At 40.0% G+C, this 18347-nt stretch overlaps 1 protein-coding gene across 1 annotated transcript in view; it reads right to left on the bottom strand.

Moving 5' to 3' along the window:
- Positions 1–4138: 4138 nt before the first annotated feature.
- Positions 4139–18347, bottom strand: part of stk10 (serine/threonine kinase 10) — a 31876-nt gene continuing 17667 nt past the window's right edge. Inside the window, exons 8-20 of the mRNA XM_089017207.1 lie at positions 16362–16496; positions 14913–15221; positions 14103–14492; positions 12166–12290; positions 10861–10984; positions 10513–10692; positions 9640–9732; positions 9422–9551; positions 9206–9330; positions 7530–7718; positions 7328–7453; positions 7105–7218; positions 4139–5198 (exon numbers count right to left, since the gene is read on the bottom strand). Of these exons, the coding sequence (XP_088873333.1) occupies positions 5055–5198; positions 7105–7218; positions 7328–7453; positions 7530–7718; positions 9206–9330; positions 9422–9551; positions 9640–9732; positions 10513–10692; positions 10861–10984; positions 12166–12290; positions 14103–14492; positions 14913–15221; positions 16362–16496 (2184 nt within the window). The 3' untranslated portion in view covers positions 4139–5054. The remainder of the gene's footprint in view (positions 5199–7104; positions 7219–7327; positions 7454–7529; positions 7719–9205; positions 9331–9421; positions 9552–9639; positions 9733–10512; positions 10693–10860; positions 10985–12165; positions 12291–14102; positions 14493–14912; positions 15222–16361; positions 16497–18347) is intronic.

Genomic DNA, 18347 nt, shown 5'->3' on the forward strand with positions numbered 1-18347 from the left:
TTTGAGCCGAAAAAAAGCACCATGTATAGTAAGGCGTTTTTGAGCCGAAAAAAAGCACCATGTATAGTAAGGCATTTTTGAGCTGAAAAAACGACCATGTATACTAAGGCGTTTTTAGCCTGAAAAAAACTACCATGCATAGTAACGGGTTTTTGAGCTGAAAAAAACAACCATGTATGGTAAGGCATTTTTAGCCCGAAAAAACAACCATGTATAGTAAGGCGTTTTTAAGCCGAAAAAAACGACCATGTATAGTAAGGCGTTTTTAGCCCGAAAAAACGACCATGTATAGTAAGGCGTTTTTAAGCCGAAAAACACGACCATGTATAGTACAGGCGTTTTTGAGCCGAAAAAAAGCACCATGTATGTAAGGCATTTTTAAGCTGAAAAAAACAACCATGTATAGTGAGGCGTTTTTAGCCCGAAAAAAACGACCATGTATAGTAAGGCGTTTTTGAGCTGAAAAAAACGAGCATGTATAGTAAGGCGTTTTTGAGCCCAAAAAAACCACCATATATAGTAAGGTGTTTTAAGCCGAAAAAACAACCATGTATAGTAAGGCGTTTTTGAGCCCAAAAAAACCACCATGTATAGTAAGGCATTTTTGAGCTGAAAAAACGGCCATGTATAGTAAGGCGTTTTTAGCAAAAAAAAACAACCATGTATAGTAAGGCGTTTTTGAGCCCAAAAAACCACCATGTATAGTAAGGCGTTTTTTGCCGAAAAAAAAAACGGCCATGTATAGTAAGGCGTTTTTTGCCGAAAAAAAACGACCATGTATAGTAAGGCGTTTTTGAGCTGAAAAAAACAAGCATGTATAGTAAGGCGTTTTTGAGCCCAAAAAAAACCACCATATATAGTAAGGTGTTTTAAGCCGAAAAAACAACCATGTATAGTAAGGCGTTTTTGAGCCCAAAAAAACCACCATGTATAGTAAGGCATTTTTGAGCTGAAAAAACGGCCATGTATAGTAAGGCGTTTTTAGCCGAAAAAACAACCATGTATAGTAAGGCATTTTTGAGCCGAAAAAAAACGAGCATGTGTAGTAAGGCGTTTTTGAGCCGAAAAAAAGCACCATGTATAGTAAGGCGTTTTTGAGCCGAAAAAAAGCACCATGTATAGTAAGGCATTTTTGAGCTGAAAAAACGACCATGTATACTAAGGCGTTTTTAGCCTGAAAAAAACTACCATGCATAGTAACGGGTTTTTGAGCTGAAAAAAACAACCATGTATGGTAAGGCATTTTTAGCCCGAAAAAACAACCATGTATAGTAAGGCGTTTTTAAGCCGAAAAAAACGACCATGTATAGTAAGGCGTTTTTAGCCCGAAAAAACGACCATGTATAGTAAGGCGTTTTTAAGCCGAAAAACACGACCATGTATAGTAAGGCGTTTTTGAGCCGAAAAAAAGCACCATGTATGTAAGGCATTTTTGAGCTGAAAAAACAACCATGTATAGTGAGGCGTTTTTAGCCCGAAAAAAACGACCATGTATAGTAAGGCGTTTTTGAGCTGAAAAAAACGAGCATGTATAGTAAGGCGTTTTTGAGCCCAAAAAAACCACCATATATAGTAAGGTGTTTTAAGCCGAAAAAACAACCATGTATAGTAAGGCGTTTTTGAGCCCAAAAAAACCACCATGTATAGTAAGGCATTTTTGAGCTGAAAAAACGGCCATGTATAGTAAGGCGTTTTTAGCCGAAAAAACAACCATGTATAGTAAGGCATTTTTGAGCCGAAAAAAAACGACCATGTATAGTAAGGTGTTTTTGAGCCGAAAAAAAGCACCATGTATAGTAAGGCATTTTTGAGCTGAAAAAAACGACCATGTATACTAAGGCGTTTTTAGCCTGAAAAAAACTACCATGCATAGTAACGGGTTTTTGAGCTGAAAAAAACGACCATGTATAGTAAGGCGTTTTTGAGCCGAAAAAAAGCACCATGTATGTAAGGCATTTTTGAGCTGAAAAAAACGAGCATGTATAGTAAGGCGTTTTTGAGCCCAAAAAAACCACCATATATAGTAAGGTGTTTAAAGCCGAAAAAACAACCATGTATAGTAAGGCGTTTTTGAGCCCAAAAAAACCACCATGTATAGTAAGGCATTTTTGAGCTGAAAAAACGGCCATGTATAGTAAGGCGTTTTTAGCAAAAAAAAAACAACCATGTATAGTAAGGCGTTTTTGAGCCCAAAAAACCACCATGTATAGTAAGGCGTTTTTTGCCGAAAAAAAAACCGACCATGTATAGTAAGCCGTTTTTAGCCGAAAAAAAACGACCATGTATATATAGTAAGGCGTTTAAGCCCAAAAAAACGACCATGTATAGTAAGGCGTTTTTAGCCGAAAAAAAACTACCATGTATAGTAAGGCGTTTTTGAGCCGAAAAAAGCAACCGTGTATAGTAAGGTGTTTTTGAGCCAAAAAAAAGCACCATGTATAGTAAGGCATTTTTGAGCTGAAAAAAACCACCATGTATACTAAGGCGTTTTTAGCCTGAAAAAAAACTACCATGCATAGTAACGGGTTTTTGAGCTGAAAAAAACGACCATGTATGGTAAGGCATTTTTAGCCCGAAAAAACAACCATGTATAGTAAGGCGTTTTTAAGCCGAAAAAAACGACCATGTATAGTAAGGCGTTTTTAGCCCGAAAAAACGACCATGTATATATAGTAAGGCGTTTTTAAGCCGAAAAAAACGACCATGTATAGTAAGGCGTTTTTGAGCCGAAAAAAAGCACCATGTATGTAAGGCATTTTTGAGCTGAAAAAACAACCATGTATAGTGAGGCGTTTTTAGCCCGAAAAAAACGACCATGTATAGTAAGGCGTTTTTGAGCTGAAAAAAAAACGAGCATGTATAGTAAGGCGTTTTTGAGCCCAAAAAAACCACCATATATAGTAAGGTGTTTTAAGCCGAAAAAACAACCATGTATAGTAAGGCGTTTTTGAGCCCAAAAAAAACACCATGTATAGTAAGCCATTTTTGAGCTGAAAAAAAACACTATATAGTAAGGTGTTTTTAGCCGACAAAACAACCATGTATAGGAAGGCGTTTTTGAGCCCAAAAAACCACCATGTATAGTAAGGCGTTTTTTGCCGAAAAAAAAACCCGACCATGTATAGTAAGCCGTTTTTAGCCGGAAAAAAACAATCATGTATAGTAAGGCGTTTTTGAGCTCAAAAAACGACCATGTATAGTAAGGCGTTTTTAGCCGGAAAAAAAACGACCATGTATATATAGTAAGGCGTTTAAGCCCAAAAAAACGACCATGTATAGTAAGGCGTTTTTAACCGAAAAAAAAAACTACCATGTATAGTAAGGCGTTTTTGAGCCGAAAAAAGCAACCGTGTATAGTAAGGTGTTTTTGAGCCAAAAAAAAGCACCATGTATAGTAAGGCATTTTTGAGCTGAAAAAACGACCATGTATAATAAGGCGTTTTTGAGCTGAAATAAAATGACCATGTGTAGTAACGCGTTTTTAGCCCGAAAAAAAAACGACCATGTATAGTAAGGCGTTTTTAGCCCGAAAAAAGACGACCATATATAGTAAGGCGTTTTTGAGCTGAAAAAAAGACCATGTATGGTAAGGCATTTTTAGCCCGAAAAATACAACCATGTATAAAGGCGTTTTTAAGCGGAAAAAAAACGAGCATGTATAGTAAGGCGTTTTTGAGCTGAAAAAAAATGACCATGTGTAGTAACGTGTTTTTAGCCCGAAAAAAACCACCATGTATGGTAAGGGGTTTTTGAGCCGAAAAAAAACCCAACCATGTATAGTAAGGCGTTTTTGAGCTGAAAAAAACGACCATGTATGGTAAGGCATTTTTAGCCCGAAATAAAACAACCATGTATAGTAAGGCGTTTTTAAGCCGAAAAATAAACGACCATGTATCGTAAGGCGTTTTTGAGCTGAAAATACGACCATGTATAGCAAGGCATTTTAGCCGAAAAAAAATGACCATGCACATTAAGTATATTTAAAGCCAAAAAAGATGACCATGTAAGGTATTTTAACGCTACCATATAAACTGTTGCTAGCCGTTTTTTTAACAACCAATAAAGAATACCATGTATTCTCGAGGGACCCAGTAAACTTGATCACAAAATAAGAATTAACAAAAGAGCGGAATTTAAATGTACCTTAATGTTGATTTAATATGCTGTACTTTGGCAGGACAAAATACAAATTCAGCAGAACGTATCTTTGCATTCCATTGAAAATGAAACAATAAAAAAAGTAATATTGCACTTGGGTTATCATGCAGTTTAACTACTGCAACAATTAAATAAAAATATTAAATCCAACAACAGACAAAACAGTATTTCACTTTGGCGTTGTCACTTCCGATCCAGTGTTGCCGATTTTGACAGTAAAACAATCTCTTCTCTCCTTTTTAAAACAAATTCCTAACGAGTAATTTAAAAGAAATATTATGAAGACCATTTTTTTGTTCCATTTGGTCCCTGCAATACCCCATTCAAAATATAATCATGACAGTCATCTTAATAATGACGAGTCATATCAACACCCTTCATACCGCAGCTCCGTGTTAAAATATACACTTGAAAATACTTAAATTAAAAGGTACAGTGATGAATTGAGATTACACTGTGTGCAAAAAAAATAAATTAAACAAAAGGCACACGTTGGCAGTTCTGCGACAAAATAACAGAAGGGAAACAGGAAGTCATTTAAATGCTGCGTATCATCAAACATCCCTCTTAGAAAAAAAATCCCTTTTTGGGCATGTAAAAAATAAAGATGACACCCTCTTATCTCGTAAAAAACATTTTTATCTGTAAATAAACTACTATCTGGGTGTGGACTTTGGTCATTAACCTACAAAGTGACCAGGCAGTAGGGGAGAAAAAAAACAAACAAATACAGGCTGCCACATAAATACGCACTTATTAAAAATGAATGACAACATAAGGAGAGAGGGATTCTGTTCTGTCGTTGTTCTGTATAAAGCAAAACAACGTGGTGCTCTAAGGTAGATGATTTGGAGAAAAAAACGTGAATGCGGATACATCTCAGTGGTATGTGGCTTTTATGTGGTGGAGGAGTCTTGATAGGGCACAAACTTGGAGAGTTTGCCGACAGATCCACCCGGAGTCGGAAAATCACCTAAATCGGTGATTTTAAAGAAAGCATCCTGCTCCATCCTCCTGTTCTTCAGATCCTCCTCGAGCGCCTGTGATGCAAGAATCAGAATCAGAAAGCCTTTAATAGTCGTACAATGGGGAAATTTGCGAGACTAAACAAGATCGAGACAAAACGATGACGCACGGCGAGTCCCGCCTGCATCAGCTTTCTCCTTTTTGAGCTCATCAGTACGGCACCAATATCAGTTATTCTTCATGGAGGACAGAGGTGTCAAAATCATTTTATGCCGCAGGTTACATTATACAGGTAACATCCGACTTACGACCGAGTTCTGTTCCGAACAAACAGTCGGAAGTCAAAATGGTCATAAGTCGAAATCCACTCAAAATGTTGAATAGAGACTCGGAGGCTAAATGACTCGCAAACTCCCCCCCCTGTGGTGCCATCACATGGTTGATTGCTGTGCGAGAGTGAGATGCTGGCTGGCTGGCCAAAATTGTCGTACACGTTGCTGGCCTGCTAGCGCGTTGCGGTGCCAGGCGTATAATTATTTTTTTTAAATAGGTTCTGAGGGTCGTGGTCGTAAGTACAGGTGGTCGTAAGTCAAGCCGATCGTAAGTGGGATGTTACCTGTAGTTATGGTTTCCTCTCGAGGGCTGTTATGAATTTGGGGAAGCCATGAGAAGGTTTAATCCCCTCCATTTATGAGCGCAAACAAATTAATGAATAACTAGTTTTCAAATCTGAAGTCAAGAATAATGAGTAAATCATGCGTTTTTAGCACGAAAAAAACGACCATGTATCTGAAGTCAAGAATAATGAGTTATTGTAGTTTACATCCAAAAATATGAAATTTTGGTTAGGATTTTAGCAAGCATCATGGAATTTCACAAGTTTCATTTGCTTTCGCAGGCTGAAAAAAATGATGTGGCGGGCCGGATTTGGCCCCCGGGCCTTGACTTTGATACCTGTGGCGTAGCATATAGCTATATTTTACATTTTAAGACTCGCGCTGAATATTCAGGAAGTCTTGTTTTGAGTTGATGACGATCCCCACGTGATTTCACGTTTGGAATGCCCCTGAGCGAAAAAGCGACACACAATGCATTTTGGGTACTTTGTTTGGTCTGAAAACTTCATGTTGATCCGTGTTGATGGTGAAATTAGAAGGAAAACACATAAATAATGTGATGGTGAGTCCTTGTGTGTTGCACCAAGACTACTACAGTAAAGTCTCGTTATATCGATATCGGATATATCGATAGTCCCGGTTATATCGATACTATTTCTATGCACGCATGGAGAAAATTACATGCAAACAGGGTCGGATATATCGATAGTCCCGGTTATAGCGATATTTTTTCGGACTCCCTTGAATATCGATATAACGAGACTTTACTGTATTTGATACTAGCTGACACAAATTCCCAGACAAATCAGCCCATTTCCAACGGAGCTTGGGGGCCATGTTGTGCATTTTCTGGGACGCTACATTGCTGTCATTGACGCCTCAAAATGACACGGAAGGACTTCTTTAATTGATTGCAAACATTTGTGCTTTCCTCTTCAGAACTATTTGAATCGTATTCATGACTGGATGAGTAACAAGAAAGCATTATCTCCGAATCTGAAGCCATTGTTTTGATTCTCCAACAAGGCAAGACGTCTTGGCGCGATGTCACGAACAAGGGGGCGGGACCTTCTGAAACTGGCCATTTCCGGTTCATTTGGAAGTCGTTTTTGGACACTAAGTCATTTTATTGGTGTTTTGCATTTGACTAAAAATAGCCTGCGTGTTTTGGGTATTTTAGATGCTATAAAACGTTTTTATGATGTCAGTTAGGAAACAATCAAATGGTGTCGGTTGTCCTTTAAAGCATCGCAACATGGACGTTAACCAGCATTAGCATAAGATGAAGGATAAAAACCCTATGAAATCCAAATTTCTATCAGCGGTATTTGAGTCGCTGTATGAATGACATCAGGAAAAGTACCATTTTCCTCGGTTTCAGCTGTTCCCTCCAGTCCTTCAGCTGCTGATTGTGCTGCTCATCCACTTGTTTAAGCCTATGCGTCTCATTCTCAAGCAGCACGTGGGCCTTCTCATTCTGAGCAAGTAAAAAAAAAAAAAATAATTGAGGGGAGGTTAAAAATATTAGCTTTTTGTTTTGGTAAAAATGTAAGAAAAAAACAAGAAGTATACACGTGTGTGTTTACCTGCATTTGCTTCAAATCGCGGATATTTCCCTCGCACTGGCCGACCATTTCCCTCATTTGATTCTCGTGCTTCAGCTGCTGTTGCTGCCTCTCGTTCTTTTGACGCTTGTCCTCCTGCTGGGAAAACTTCACAGAGAAAATGATGTAAAAAAAATTGCGGTTGCCTACACGTGACAATCCGGCGCCAGCGTTACGGTTGTACCTGTTTGATCCTCTCCCTGTCTTCTGAGCTGCTGCCTGAGGAGTTGATGCGCAAGCTCTTCTTGAACATGGCCATGCGGGTTTTGGCTTCGTTGCGTTGGATCTTGGGCAGGCGACTTTTCTCTTGTTGCTGACCAGCTCTGAGAAGTTCAATCATGCGCTGGTTGTAGCTCTGCATGTGCTCCTGTTCCTGCATTGGCATAGAAAATAAAAACAAGGGAAGTCAAAGTCAAAGGAAGAGGAAGAAGACATGACAAGATATAGAGAGAAACACTAAATGATCTCAATTGGGATTTATCACGTCTTCACTCCTTTTTGAGCTCATCTGTACGGCATTAATAGCAATTATTCTATGCCAGGGCTGCTCACTTTTTCAGCATTGTTTTGAAATGACCAAGTCAAAATGATCTACCCATTATACTTAACTCATTCACTGCCAGACGTGCAAAAATGTGTCCGCTCCAGTGCCAGGGTTTTAGTCATTGTCACTCAAATTCTAGGACCCACACAGTATTGAGTTTTAGGACTACATAAACATTCAATGCTGCGTAACAAACCTTAGACCCTCGTCTTTCATCAGAAAAAAAAGTTAATTCCTAAATTACATGGGTATGGAGTTATATGAGCTTGAAATAAGGGCGGCTGTCCAGAATACAATCCAGTACATACTGTACATATTGGTTTATATAGCACTTTAACAGGACCACACAATATTGTGTTTGAGGACTACATGAACATCAATGCAGTGTAAAAAACCTGACACTATTCTTTTATCAGAAAATACAAGTTAACTCCTAAATTATATAGGTCTGGAGTTATATGAGCTTGAAATGAGGGCAGCTGTCCAAAATACAATCCAATACATACATACTGGATTATATAGCGCTTTAACAACAGCTGAGGCTGGAACAAAGCGCTAAAATGGAAAAAGGGAAAGGCTGCCCACTTGCGGAAGGTCAAAAAAACATTGCCAGAGGTCTTGCCAGCACTTTATCGGCACCCTAGCAAGAAATAAACAAAACCAGAGGAAATTTGGGAATGGAACTCGACGACACATTTTCAATTTGCAAATAAATTATAGGGTCAGTTGCTTTTAACATTTAGCTTGTAGTAGACGTGCACATTCCACCATGGTGTCCCTGATCCACTGCTGAAAAGGATGCTTTGATCCTCTCCTCTCTCATCTAGAACTGCTTTATGTCACAAGGAGGGTACAGCAAGTGCTGAAGAATGAATACCTTTCAGTGTCTTTGTGTGGTCATATTTGTGTTATTTTTCCCCAATATGGCAGCGTGTGAATACGCAGCGGCTCCTCTCTCTCCCGGCAAATTGGCGTTTTCATGTTTATTATGTTTGTCAAAGTCATTATAAGTGCCTTGCATTCTGGGTCCCAGAGAACAGTAATTTTCCTAGATGTTATGCATATTAGCGCATTTGAGAATGAAGCTGCCTTTGACTTTTACAATGTCACATTACTTTGTCATGCGATCTACCAACCGGACCTTGGAGATCAACTGATAGATGGATCTACCTATTGAGCACCCCTCAATGAGGATGTGACGGTGATGCCGACACTTCTATCGAGTGCCTATTGTGTTCAGTCCCGTTTTTGAAAGCAATTGCAACATGGATGCTAATTAGCATTAGCATCTCACGACGACATCATTTGCCATTTACCATGCCGTGTTTTTTAAGGAGAAGTTGCCTCTGCTGGTAATATTGATCTTTCAACTGCTGCTTCAGTAGCTGATGTCTCTCATGGAGGCTCCTCTCCTCCAATTCCCACACCGAAGATTCGCGATCTGAGCAACGAGGCGGGATGATAGCGAGAGCAGACGGTTAAGCGTAAAGCGTCACACGACGGCCTCTCACGCTCGCCAAAGAAACCCCAACCTCGAATGAGTTGCTGCTTCTTGTTGAGACAGTCCTGCTCTGTATCGGCAATCTCTTTCTTGTTGTTGAAGGTGATTTGGTTTAGGGTAGATTCCAGGTGGTTTTTCTGAGCTGTGAGGAATTGTGTCTCCTTTAAGAAACAAGAAAGGTGGAAAATTCACGAGATATTCCTGAATAATTCTTTGCAACAATGTCTTCATATCTCCTTGTCAACACACCTCTAGTTGCTTGGTTTCTTGGAAGGAATTCATTCGTTGTTTCAATTGTTCTTTGCGCTCACTTCTCGGCAGCTTGTCAACAGATTGTTTCACCTGCCAAAGGGAGAAAAAAAATGAAGAAAAAAATCTGTCACTCATTTGCATAAAATAAATCTTCGTCAAACATGCATTGGGATATTTTTTTTTATTTAACTCATTCACTGCCAGACGTGCAAAAATGCGTCCACTGCAGTGCCATGGTTTTTATCATTGTAACATGAATTCCAGGACTCACAGAATATTGAGGTTTTGGACTACGTCTGGACTACGAAAAGGGAGTAAAAGAAGATATTTTAATAAAACAGCAAAACTCTTCACTAAATCGCCATGGTGGTGTGAGGTTTAATTTACATCGTGCTTACAACATACTTCTGAGATTGTTACTACATAGGCAAATGGGGTAATCAGGCCAGTCGTAGACCATAATCAGTCAGGACAATAGAAGTAATCAGTGTAGCCTCAGGAAATGGTCCTGTGCTCCCCCAATCTTAGAGCAGGAACTTATCATAGCAGAGGTCTGGCACCGCCACCTCTGGTCAGTAGGGCCAGAGCTACCAGCAAAATTTTAGTTTGCTGACGGAGCCTCTTGGATAAGAAGCAAAACGTCCAACACCTTTAAAGAAGTACAGATGACGGCTGAAGAAACCTTTTCATCTTTTTGGACTATATAAACATTCAATGCAGCGTAAGAAACCTTAGACTTTCTTCTTGGCATGGCCAGAGATTTATCAGCACCTAAGCATGAAAAAACAAATTCTGGTAGGGCGCTCTACATCATATTTTCAAGTCTCGAATAAATTTGTGAATGGCAGTAAAGGAGTCCAGTGTTCGTACCTCCTTTTTCAGATGTTTGAGTTGATCCTGGAACCTCTGGTACTCGCGTTGTTGCTCAGCTTTAATGCGTTTGGTCTCATCTTTGAGTTTACTTTGGTGGTCGGTCTCCATTTTCTCAATGGTTTGCTTCTGATGCTTCTCCAGGTTCTCCATCTCCACGTCGTAGAACTTCTTTTTGATCTGTGAACACGACACTATGCCAGTGAGAAATCCCCAAAGATAAATAACAAATAAAACTAATTCAGGAGCGAAAATCGGTGAAATGAATCGGAAGTTGCTGGGTGTGATACAAAAGCACATCATCAAGTGCAACCGGTGTTCTGTTACGTTCCATGAAAGGCATCTCACGTTCATTTCTTGGTCGAAGCGTTTTTGCATTTGGTCCTTCTGCGTTTCGAGTTTGGTCTGAAGCTGAGCCAAAGAACGCTGTTCCTCCTTCTGAAGGAAACGTAGCTCGCGTAACTCCTGGCGCCTGTACACACGTAACAAAACACAGACCACAAAAATACCGGGTTGAAGTTGTGTGTCACTTGTAAAGTTTGTGACGGTATGTGTAGGGTCACATTCATGAGCGATGAAGCAGTAGAACATCAAAGATGAGTCAAAGATTAATTTTATGTGACGGGGATGACTGGAGCCTTTGGCATCTTTTTGTATTTGTTTTTTTTTCATACGCTTGAGTCATAAACAAATTAAAAAAGATGTCAAGATGCCTGGATTTGCATAAACATCAGTGGTAGAGGAAAAAACGCAAGTGAAAGAGGAGGATTGGGGTAAAAAGAAAAACACGACCAATTCCCCATTGTGGGACGAATAAAGGTATTCTGATTCTGATACACAAAACATTTTAAATTTATCGATTTTGGGGGGTAGTATTCCAATTAAAAAAAAAAAAATGCTTTTGATTAAAAAAAAAAAAGATTTTTGAGTTGACTTAATTGGCAAAAAAATGCTCAATTTTATAAATCTCAACATCTTTATTTTCTCCTCAAGAGATTATCTTTACTCATTCAATGCCGTTTCCGAATGTATTCGGGAATTGAAATTATGACGTAGAATGCCATTAGCAAATTTATTTGGATTTTGGTTTTTCTTGTTTGGGTGCTGACAAAGTGCTGGCCATGGCCTCTGGCAACGTTTTTCCCTTCCACAAGGGGGCAGAGTTTCCCTTTTTCCATGTTAGTGCTTTGTTCCAACTTCAGCTGTTGTTAAAGCACTATATAAACCAATATGTATGTATTGCATCGTATTTTGGACAGCCTCCCTCATTTCAAGCTCATATAACTCCAGACTCATAATTTAGGAATTAAATATGATGAAAGAAAAGAGTCTAAGGTTTCTTACGCAGCATAGAAGTTTTATGTAGTCCTAAAACTCAACATTCTGTGGGTCCAGGAATTTGAGTGACAATGACAAAAACCCTGGCACTGGAGCGGACACATTTTTGCACGTCTGGCAGTGAATGAGTTAATTAAGCTGTGTGTGTGTATATATATCAGTGTGTCCATTTAACTTGTTTAAATTTTTACTCCACCACCCCACCCCCACTATGAACATGGCCCCAAAATCTCCACGGTTGTTCATCAAGATGTTGACGGGTGAGGCATTCCTGTTTGTCTACGTATCAGATGTGCGAGAGGTTTGTTCGCATACCGGAGGAATCTCATCTCCTCGTCCTTTTTTTCATCGTCCCGGATGATCTTTGAGGTTGTCACGCTCACCTCGACGCCGTCGATCACAAACTTCCTGGTTCGTCTTAACGTCTTCCGAGAGTAGTCCTGCGGGAAGTAAAGACAAAGGGGGTTTGCTGGTGTGTGTTGCTCTTAGTTCATTTGAAAAAAAAATAATGATAAAATAACATAATTAGAACATAACAACAGAACAGCATAGTAGCATAATAACATAATGATAACATAACACAATAATATAAACAATGATAATAACAATGATAGCAACAACAATAATAATAACAATAACAGTGATAATGATAATGATAACGATAATAATAATTATTTGTATTACAACGATAATAAAAATAATACTGATAATAATAATAGTGATAATGATAATAATAATGATAATAACATAATAATAGCATAATTATAAAACAATGATATAAACAATGATAATAATAATGATAACAACAATAATAACAATATTAGTGATAATGATGAGAACGATAATAATAATAATAATAATAATAATAATAATAATAATAATGATAACGATAATAAAAATAATGCTGACAATAATAATAATAATAACACAATAATAGTGATAACGATAATAATGATAATAATTATAACAATTATAACAATATTATTAATAATAATAATAATGCTAATAATGCTAATGCTAATAATAATAATGCTAATAATGCCAATGATGCTAAGAAATGCTAATAATGCCAATGATGCTAATAATATTACATTGCTATCATGTACGCAAAAAAAGCACATATTACGTCTGCCTGTTGATAGTGTGTGTGCAGTGTTTCTCATTCAATAAGCTGTTCCGGAAAAATAAATAAAAGAAGCAAAACTCCACATAGAGTTCAACAGGATTCCAGTCATGGTCGGCCGGGCGTCCATAAAGCTCCAGAAGCAACCGGGTGACACAGAGAGGCGCATAGAGAGCTCTATTCACCAGAGGTCAACCACTGGATTGTGGCCACACAAAGGCCACACTGGGCCTCCGTGAATGGGACAGCGTACATATTTTGCCGCAAAGAAGGCTCGATGGAAACTAGTCTTGAAACGGCTTTCTCGCTCGTTTCATATGTTGGGCGTTTCGCCATCACGCTCACTTTTACATTTTTCAGAGAAACACGTTGACTGAATGTGTACGCAAGGAGTGGGCTAGCTAATCATTAGACTGATATTTTAGCTCACCAAAATCAAGTCGTGACTAGTTTGTTTTTTGTCATGTAGGGTCAATTGTCATTGGCTCGTATAGCTTTTTCCCTATTCATTTGGATGTAGGCGTAGTACCGCTGGGGGCCACAAGCGGGCGCTTTGGCCTATTCATTTGCATATAGGAATTAAAAACCACACATTTAAAATCACTGGTGTACGAAAGGACGAAGCAGTTATTTTGCTGGCTCAAATTGAGTCAAATTAAAAAATTTAGATCATTGGTCCATGTTTCACACGCACCCACTGGAATGGCAGTTAAACAAAACCCGGCGCTAGTCAACAGTGTACATGATGTCAGTATTTTCAGAGCCTCATGTGGACCAAATCAGGCTGAGGTAGCCACTGCAAAATTATACACGTTAGCGTGATTGTTTGGTTTCATACCAGCCGTCGACTTGAACATGGGAAACAAGCAGAGCAATGCCAAATCTGTTAATCTCGTGTAAATCACACCTTGAACATTATACTTCCTCTATGTCATGTGCCATTGAAAGCCTTGTGAAATCCAGGGAATCCTCTGTTTCAGCAGTTTTAACACCCACACCCCACAAAAGCAACAATGCAGTTTCAGTTCCTCACGACATGCTTTTTCCAAGGAGGGTTTTCCGGAAGACACTAGAAACTCCTTGCGTTAACCATTTGAAGCAAAATATCAATGTAAAAAAGCCGACTCACCCTGGCGGATATTGAGAAGCTGTCCTTATTCAAGGACAAACTCTTCATGCTCTCTGTGTCCATGCTGCCAGAGTATGAGTAGCGTGTGCTATTGACCCGTCCGTTGATGTAGGGCGAGACCGACGACTCTGCGGCAGATCCCATTGACGCTCGATCGGTGTTCATCTTGTTTAGGATGTTGCTCGGATGGGAAGTAGGTGCCAGTGAAGGATCAGCAACGAGTTCTGGAGTCTGCGCTGGGCTGACGGTAACTTGGTGATTCACTATGTCAGCGCTGTGGTCCGGAGACACCTGGGCCGTGGGTAGCCCTGGCGATTCGATGCTGTCGCCGCTTTCCTCAGATGCGTCGGAATGGGGGAGGCACGACAGTCGTTCCGACTCAACGGCCACCTAGGAAATGTTGATACCTGTTACGTATCTTGAAAAATGTGTCTGGGAAACTGGGTATCGTTTACTATTTCAACAGCGGAACCTCAAAACTGAACCTCAAAAAGTTTCATGATGTAACCTCATCCAATGGTCACACAGTGTCCAAACAGTCGTTTAATTCAAATTCGTCAACTTCTGTTTAGTAAAAGCATGGTGAGAAGAAATCATATCTGTAACTGTGCTGTTGTGGTACACATTGCACAGTATTTCCCTTAGCCAATTCCGCCATCGCTACAATTCATGATCAATGATCACTGTGACGTTTCGAGGGCCTCTCATGCAATTCCAAAGAGGACTGTCGCAACAGAAACATTTTGGGGTCTGTGCAGGAATGACAACCCAAAAATCAAACTTGAAGCTTTTGAAGGAATCAAGGTCTACCTTCTCCTCCTCTGATGTTGGGGTACTCTTCCCATCCTCGATACCAGAGTCCAAGCTGGAATTCTTGATCGAAACGCCACTCTCGTATGTCTCAGACTCGAGCTTGTCTCCAAAATCTGCCTGCTCATTGGCGGGGAGGTTGTGGCGCGGTAATGGGATAGGGGCGACCGTGACAGCGATTGGGAGATCCTCCGATGCCGAGACTGGTTCGGTCTCCTTCCCAAGTAAGGACACCGGTGACGTAGGGAACGTCGTGGTGGGGCTCGAAGGGCCCGAAGACTGGTCTCCCTCTAAACTGGTCTGACTGGTCTAAGAACACCAAAGAGGAGACTAGTTTTGCATTGATGTAGCAAGACATTTTAAATACTCATCTCCCCTCACCTCCTTTTTTATTTGCAACCTTATTTCATGAGATTCATTTCCGGACACTAACTTTTTTTAAGTTTCACATAAAACCTAAGTCAGAAGAATATATTGCCATAATCAGTCCAGCATTTTCTTTCTGTTAGAGACTTCATAGCAAAGTCTAAATTTAAACCTGGGGCTTGATGCCAGCATTCCGGTGACTGTTCTTTTGTTTATTCTGAGGGTGGTAAAGTGCACCCTCGTGCTCTATGTTACTTTCTAATCTTGTGGTCGCTACGGACACATGAATGGGGGCCCCAGCAGAAGCGACCTTCAGTCCTTTGGCAGGAAAGGCAATGTTTACCGAGAAATGATTGCTGTATGTATGGTTTGCTTGTCATCTGGAGGTCATGTAACTTTGCAGGTTTTTCTTAGCTTGGGCGCCAGTAATATTCTACCCACAAAATAATAAATACAAACATAAATAAAAATACAATAAATAAATAAATAGAAATGGATGGTTGGATAGATGGAGAGCTAGCTAGCTAGCTAAATAACTAACTAGATAGACAGCTAGATAGCTAGCTGGCTTGATAGCTAAATAATAACAATACATTTAATTTCTAAGCGCCTTTCAAAACTCCCGAGGACACTTTACAGTCAAGATAGCTGGAAAAATAAATACATTTTCAAAACGCGCACTAAATGAATGGACGATATTGTATAGAATACCGGCAGAAATACAGTAAAGTCTCGTTATATCGATATTCAAGGGAGTCCGAAAAAATATCGATATAACCGGGACTATCGATATATCACACCCTGTTTGCATGTAATTTTCTCCGTGCGTGCATAGAAATAGTATCGATATAACCGGGACTATCGATATATCCGATATCGATATAACATCGGTGGACATAAAATTGTCCACCGATGAAAACAAACGAGTGAGCAATTATCACAGGGAGAGTCAGCAGTAAGCCCTCCCTCCGTATATGAGCAATGACAAGGACAAGTAGCCGAATTCTCCTATTTTCAGGCATGAAAAATGATGGAGAATTAAATGAAGTGCCAGATGAGGACAAATAAAGCAGAGTTTAATACCACAGTGAGCTCCACGGCTTCGTCGTCCTCTGCATCCTCTCCATTGTCATCAATTTCCTCCATGACTTCGGCCTTTGCCTCGGCCACCAGCTCCCTCAGCGGCCGATTTGTTGTCACCGAGCTTACGAAAGGGTGCTGGAAAGGGGGGGACACACAGGGAAAAGTCAGGCATGAGTCGCGGTGGAGGAATCGGGTGCGCTTGTGATGAAAATGTGAGTAATAGCAGTCATCAGCTGGGACCAGGTGGCAGCGAGACAGGAAGAGCCTGGGCGATTTTCACCGGTGACGATAGTGAATCTGCCGCTCGTCAACACCCAATTGTTAATCGCTCAACTGTGGTGCTTACACCAAAGCTCAATGTCACAAAACCTCAACATCACACCTTGAAAACAGCCAGGTGCTTAGGTCCAGCTCTTTCAACACGGACCGATAAGTGTACCGTATTTTCCGGTATGTAGGGCACACCAGATTATTAAGGCGCACCCCCAATGAATGAAAAAAAAGCAACTGAGCAGAGAAGTCATCATGGCTGAGCATTTAATTGAGTGTGCGTTGGGAGACAACAATGTTTGGCGTGTAACTTGCAGTTGCTGTTCGGCCGTTTGGCCCGAGCTTTGAAATTGGCTGATTAGAAATAACAGTCAGCTATTGGGGCAATGAGGCAGGAAGTGAAAATGCTGAGCGTACTCCAATTCGAGGCATTGCACATCCATGCATATGTCACACTAAAGTCTCCTGGCGTTCAGAATCTGAGAAATCCCTGGACAGTTGCCTGCTCAACCCAAGGTTCGCCAAACACATTATTTATCTATTTATTTATTTAGTGTATTTTTCGGTGTATAAGGTGCACTTAAAAGCCTTCATTTTCTTCAAAAGATGACCCTCCGCCTTATATGCAGGTGTGCCTTTTATGTGAAGTCATATTGAGCCACAATAGGTCTACTGTCAGCAGCCACCAACGCCATTTCCGCCTGTAGAAGAAGTCGTGCGTAATGCCAGCCTCTACTGTAGCGCCTTATAATGTGGTTTTCCTACAGTATTTGGAAAACTTTTATATATATTTATATTATATTTGGAAAAGTTGTGCGCCTTATACATGGGAAAATACTTTTTTTAAATTCATGTCCTCAATATAAGGCGAAAGGTGTCACCTCATATATACGGAAAACCTTTATATATTCATATCTTTATTATCTGTATCCTGTGACTGTAAAGTGACCTTGAAGAGTTTTGAAAGGCGCTTATAAATGAAATGTATTATTATTATTATTATTTCTCCACTGCGAGCCGAATAAAGGCAAATCCAATCCAATTATTATTATCATTATATTATTATTATCTCATCTCATTTTTCGTACCGCTTATTCCTCATTAGGGTCGCGGGGGTTGCTGGAGTCTATCTCAGCTGCCTTCGGGCACGAGGCGGGGGACACCCTGATTTGGTTGCCAGCCAATCGCAGGGCACACAAAGACATACACAGTGACTCTCACACTCACACCTAGGGACAATTTGGAGTGGTCAATCTGCCTGCCATGCATGTTTTTGGAGTGTGGGAGGAAACCGGAGGACCCGGAGAAAACCCACGCGAGCCCGAGGAGAACATGCAAACTCCACACAGGGAGGCCGGACCGGGACGCGAACCGGCGACCTCTGCACTGTGAAGCCGGTGTGCTAACCACTCGACTACCGAGCAGCCATTATAATTATTATTATTATTATTTTATATTTTATTATATTTGATAAACATTTGTCATTCATTGAAGGTGCGCCTTATATATGGAAACAAATTGAAAATACACCACTCATTGGGAGTGTGCCTTATACTCCTGTGCGCCTTATATATGGGAAAATTGTATTTTGTTAGTTAGGTGTTTGTTTGTTTTTATTTAGTGTTTAGTTATGTATTTGTTTATTTGGGTTTTTTTGTACTTTTGTGGGTATATCAAAAAAGGCAAAAGGTATGTGTCACCTCATATATAACAGCC

Source organism: Hippocampus bargibanti, linkage group LG16, assembly GCF_051943395.1.
Source record: "Hippocampus bargibanti isolate YZ-2025 linkage group LG16, ASM5194339v1, whole genome shotgun sequence".
NCBI classification, from domain to species: domain Eukaryota; kingdom Metazoa; phylum Chordata; class Actinopteri; order Syngnathiformes; family Syngnathidae; genus Hippocampus; species Hippocampus bargibanti.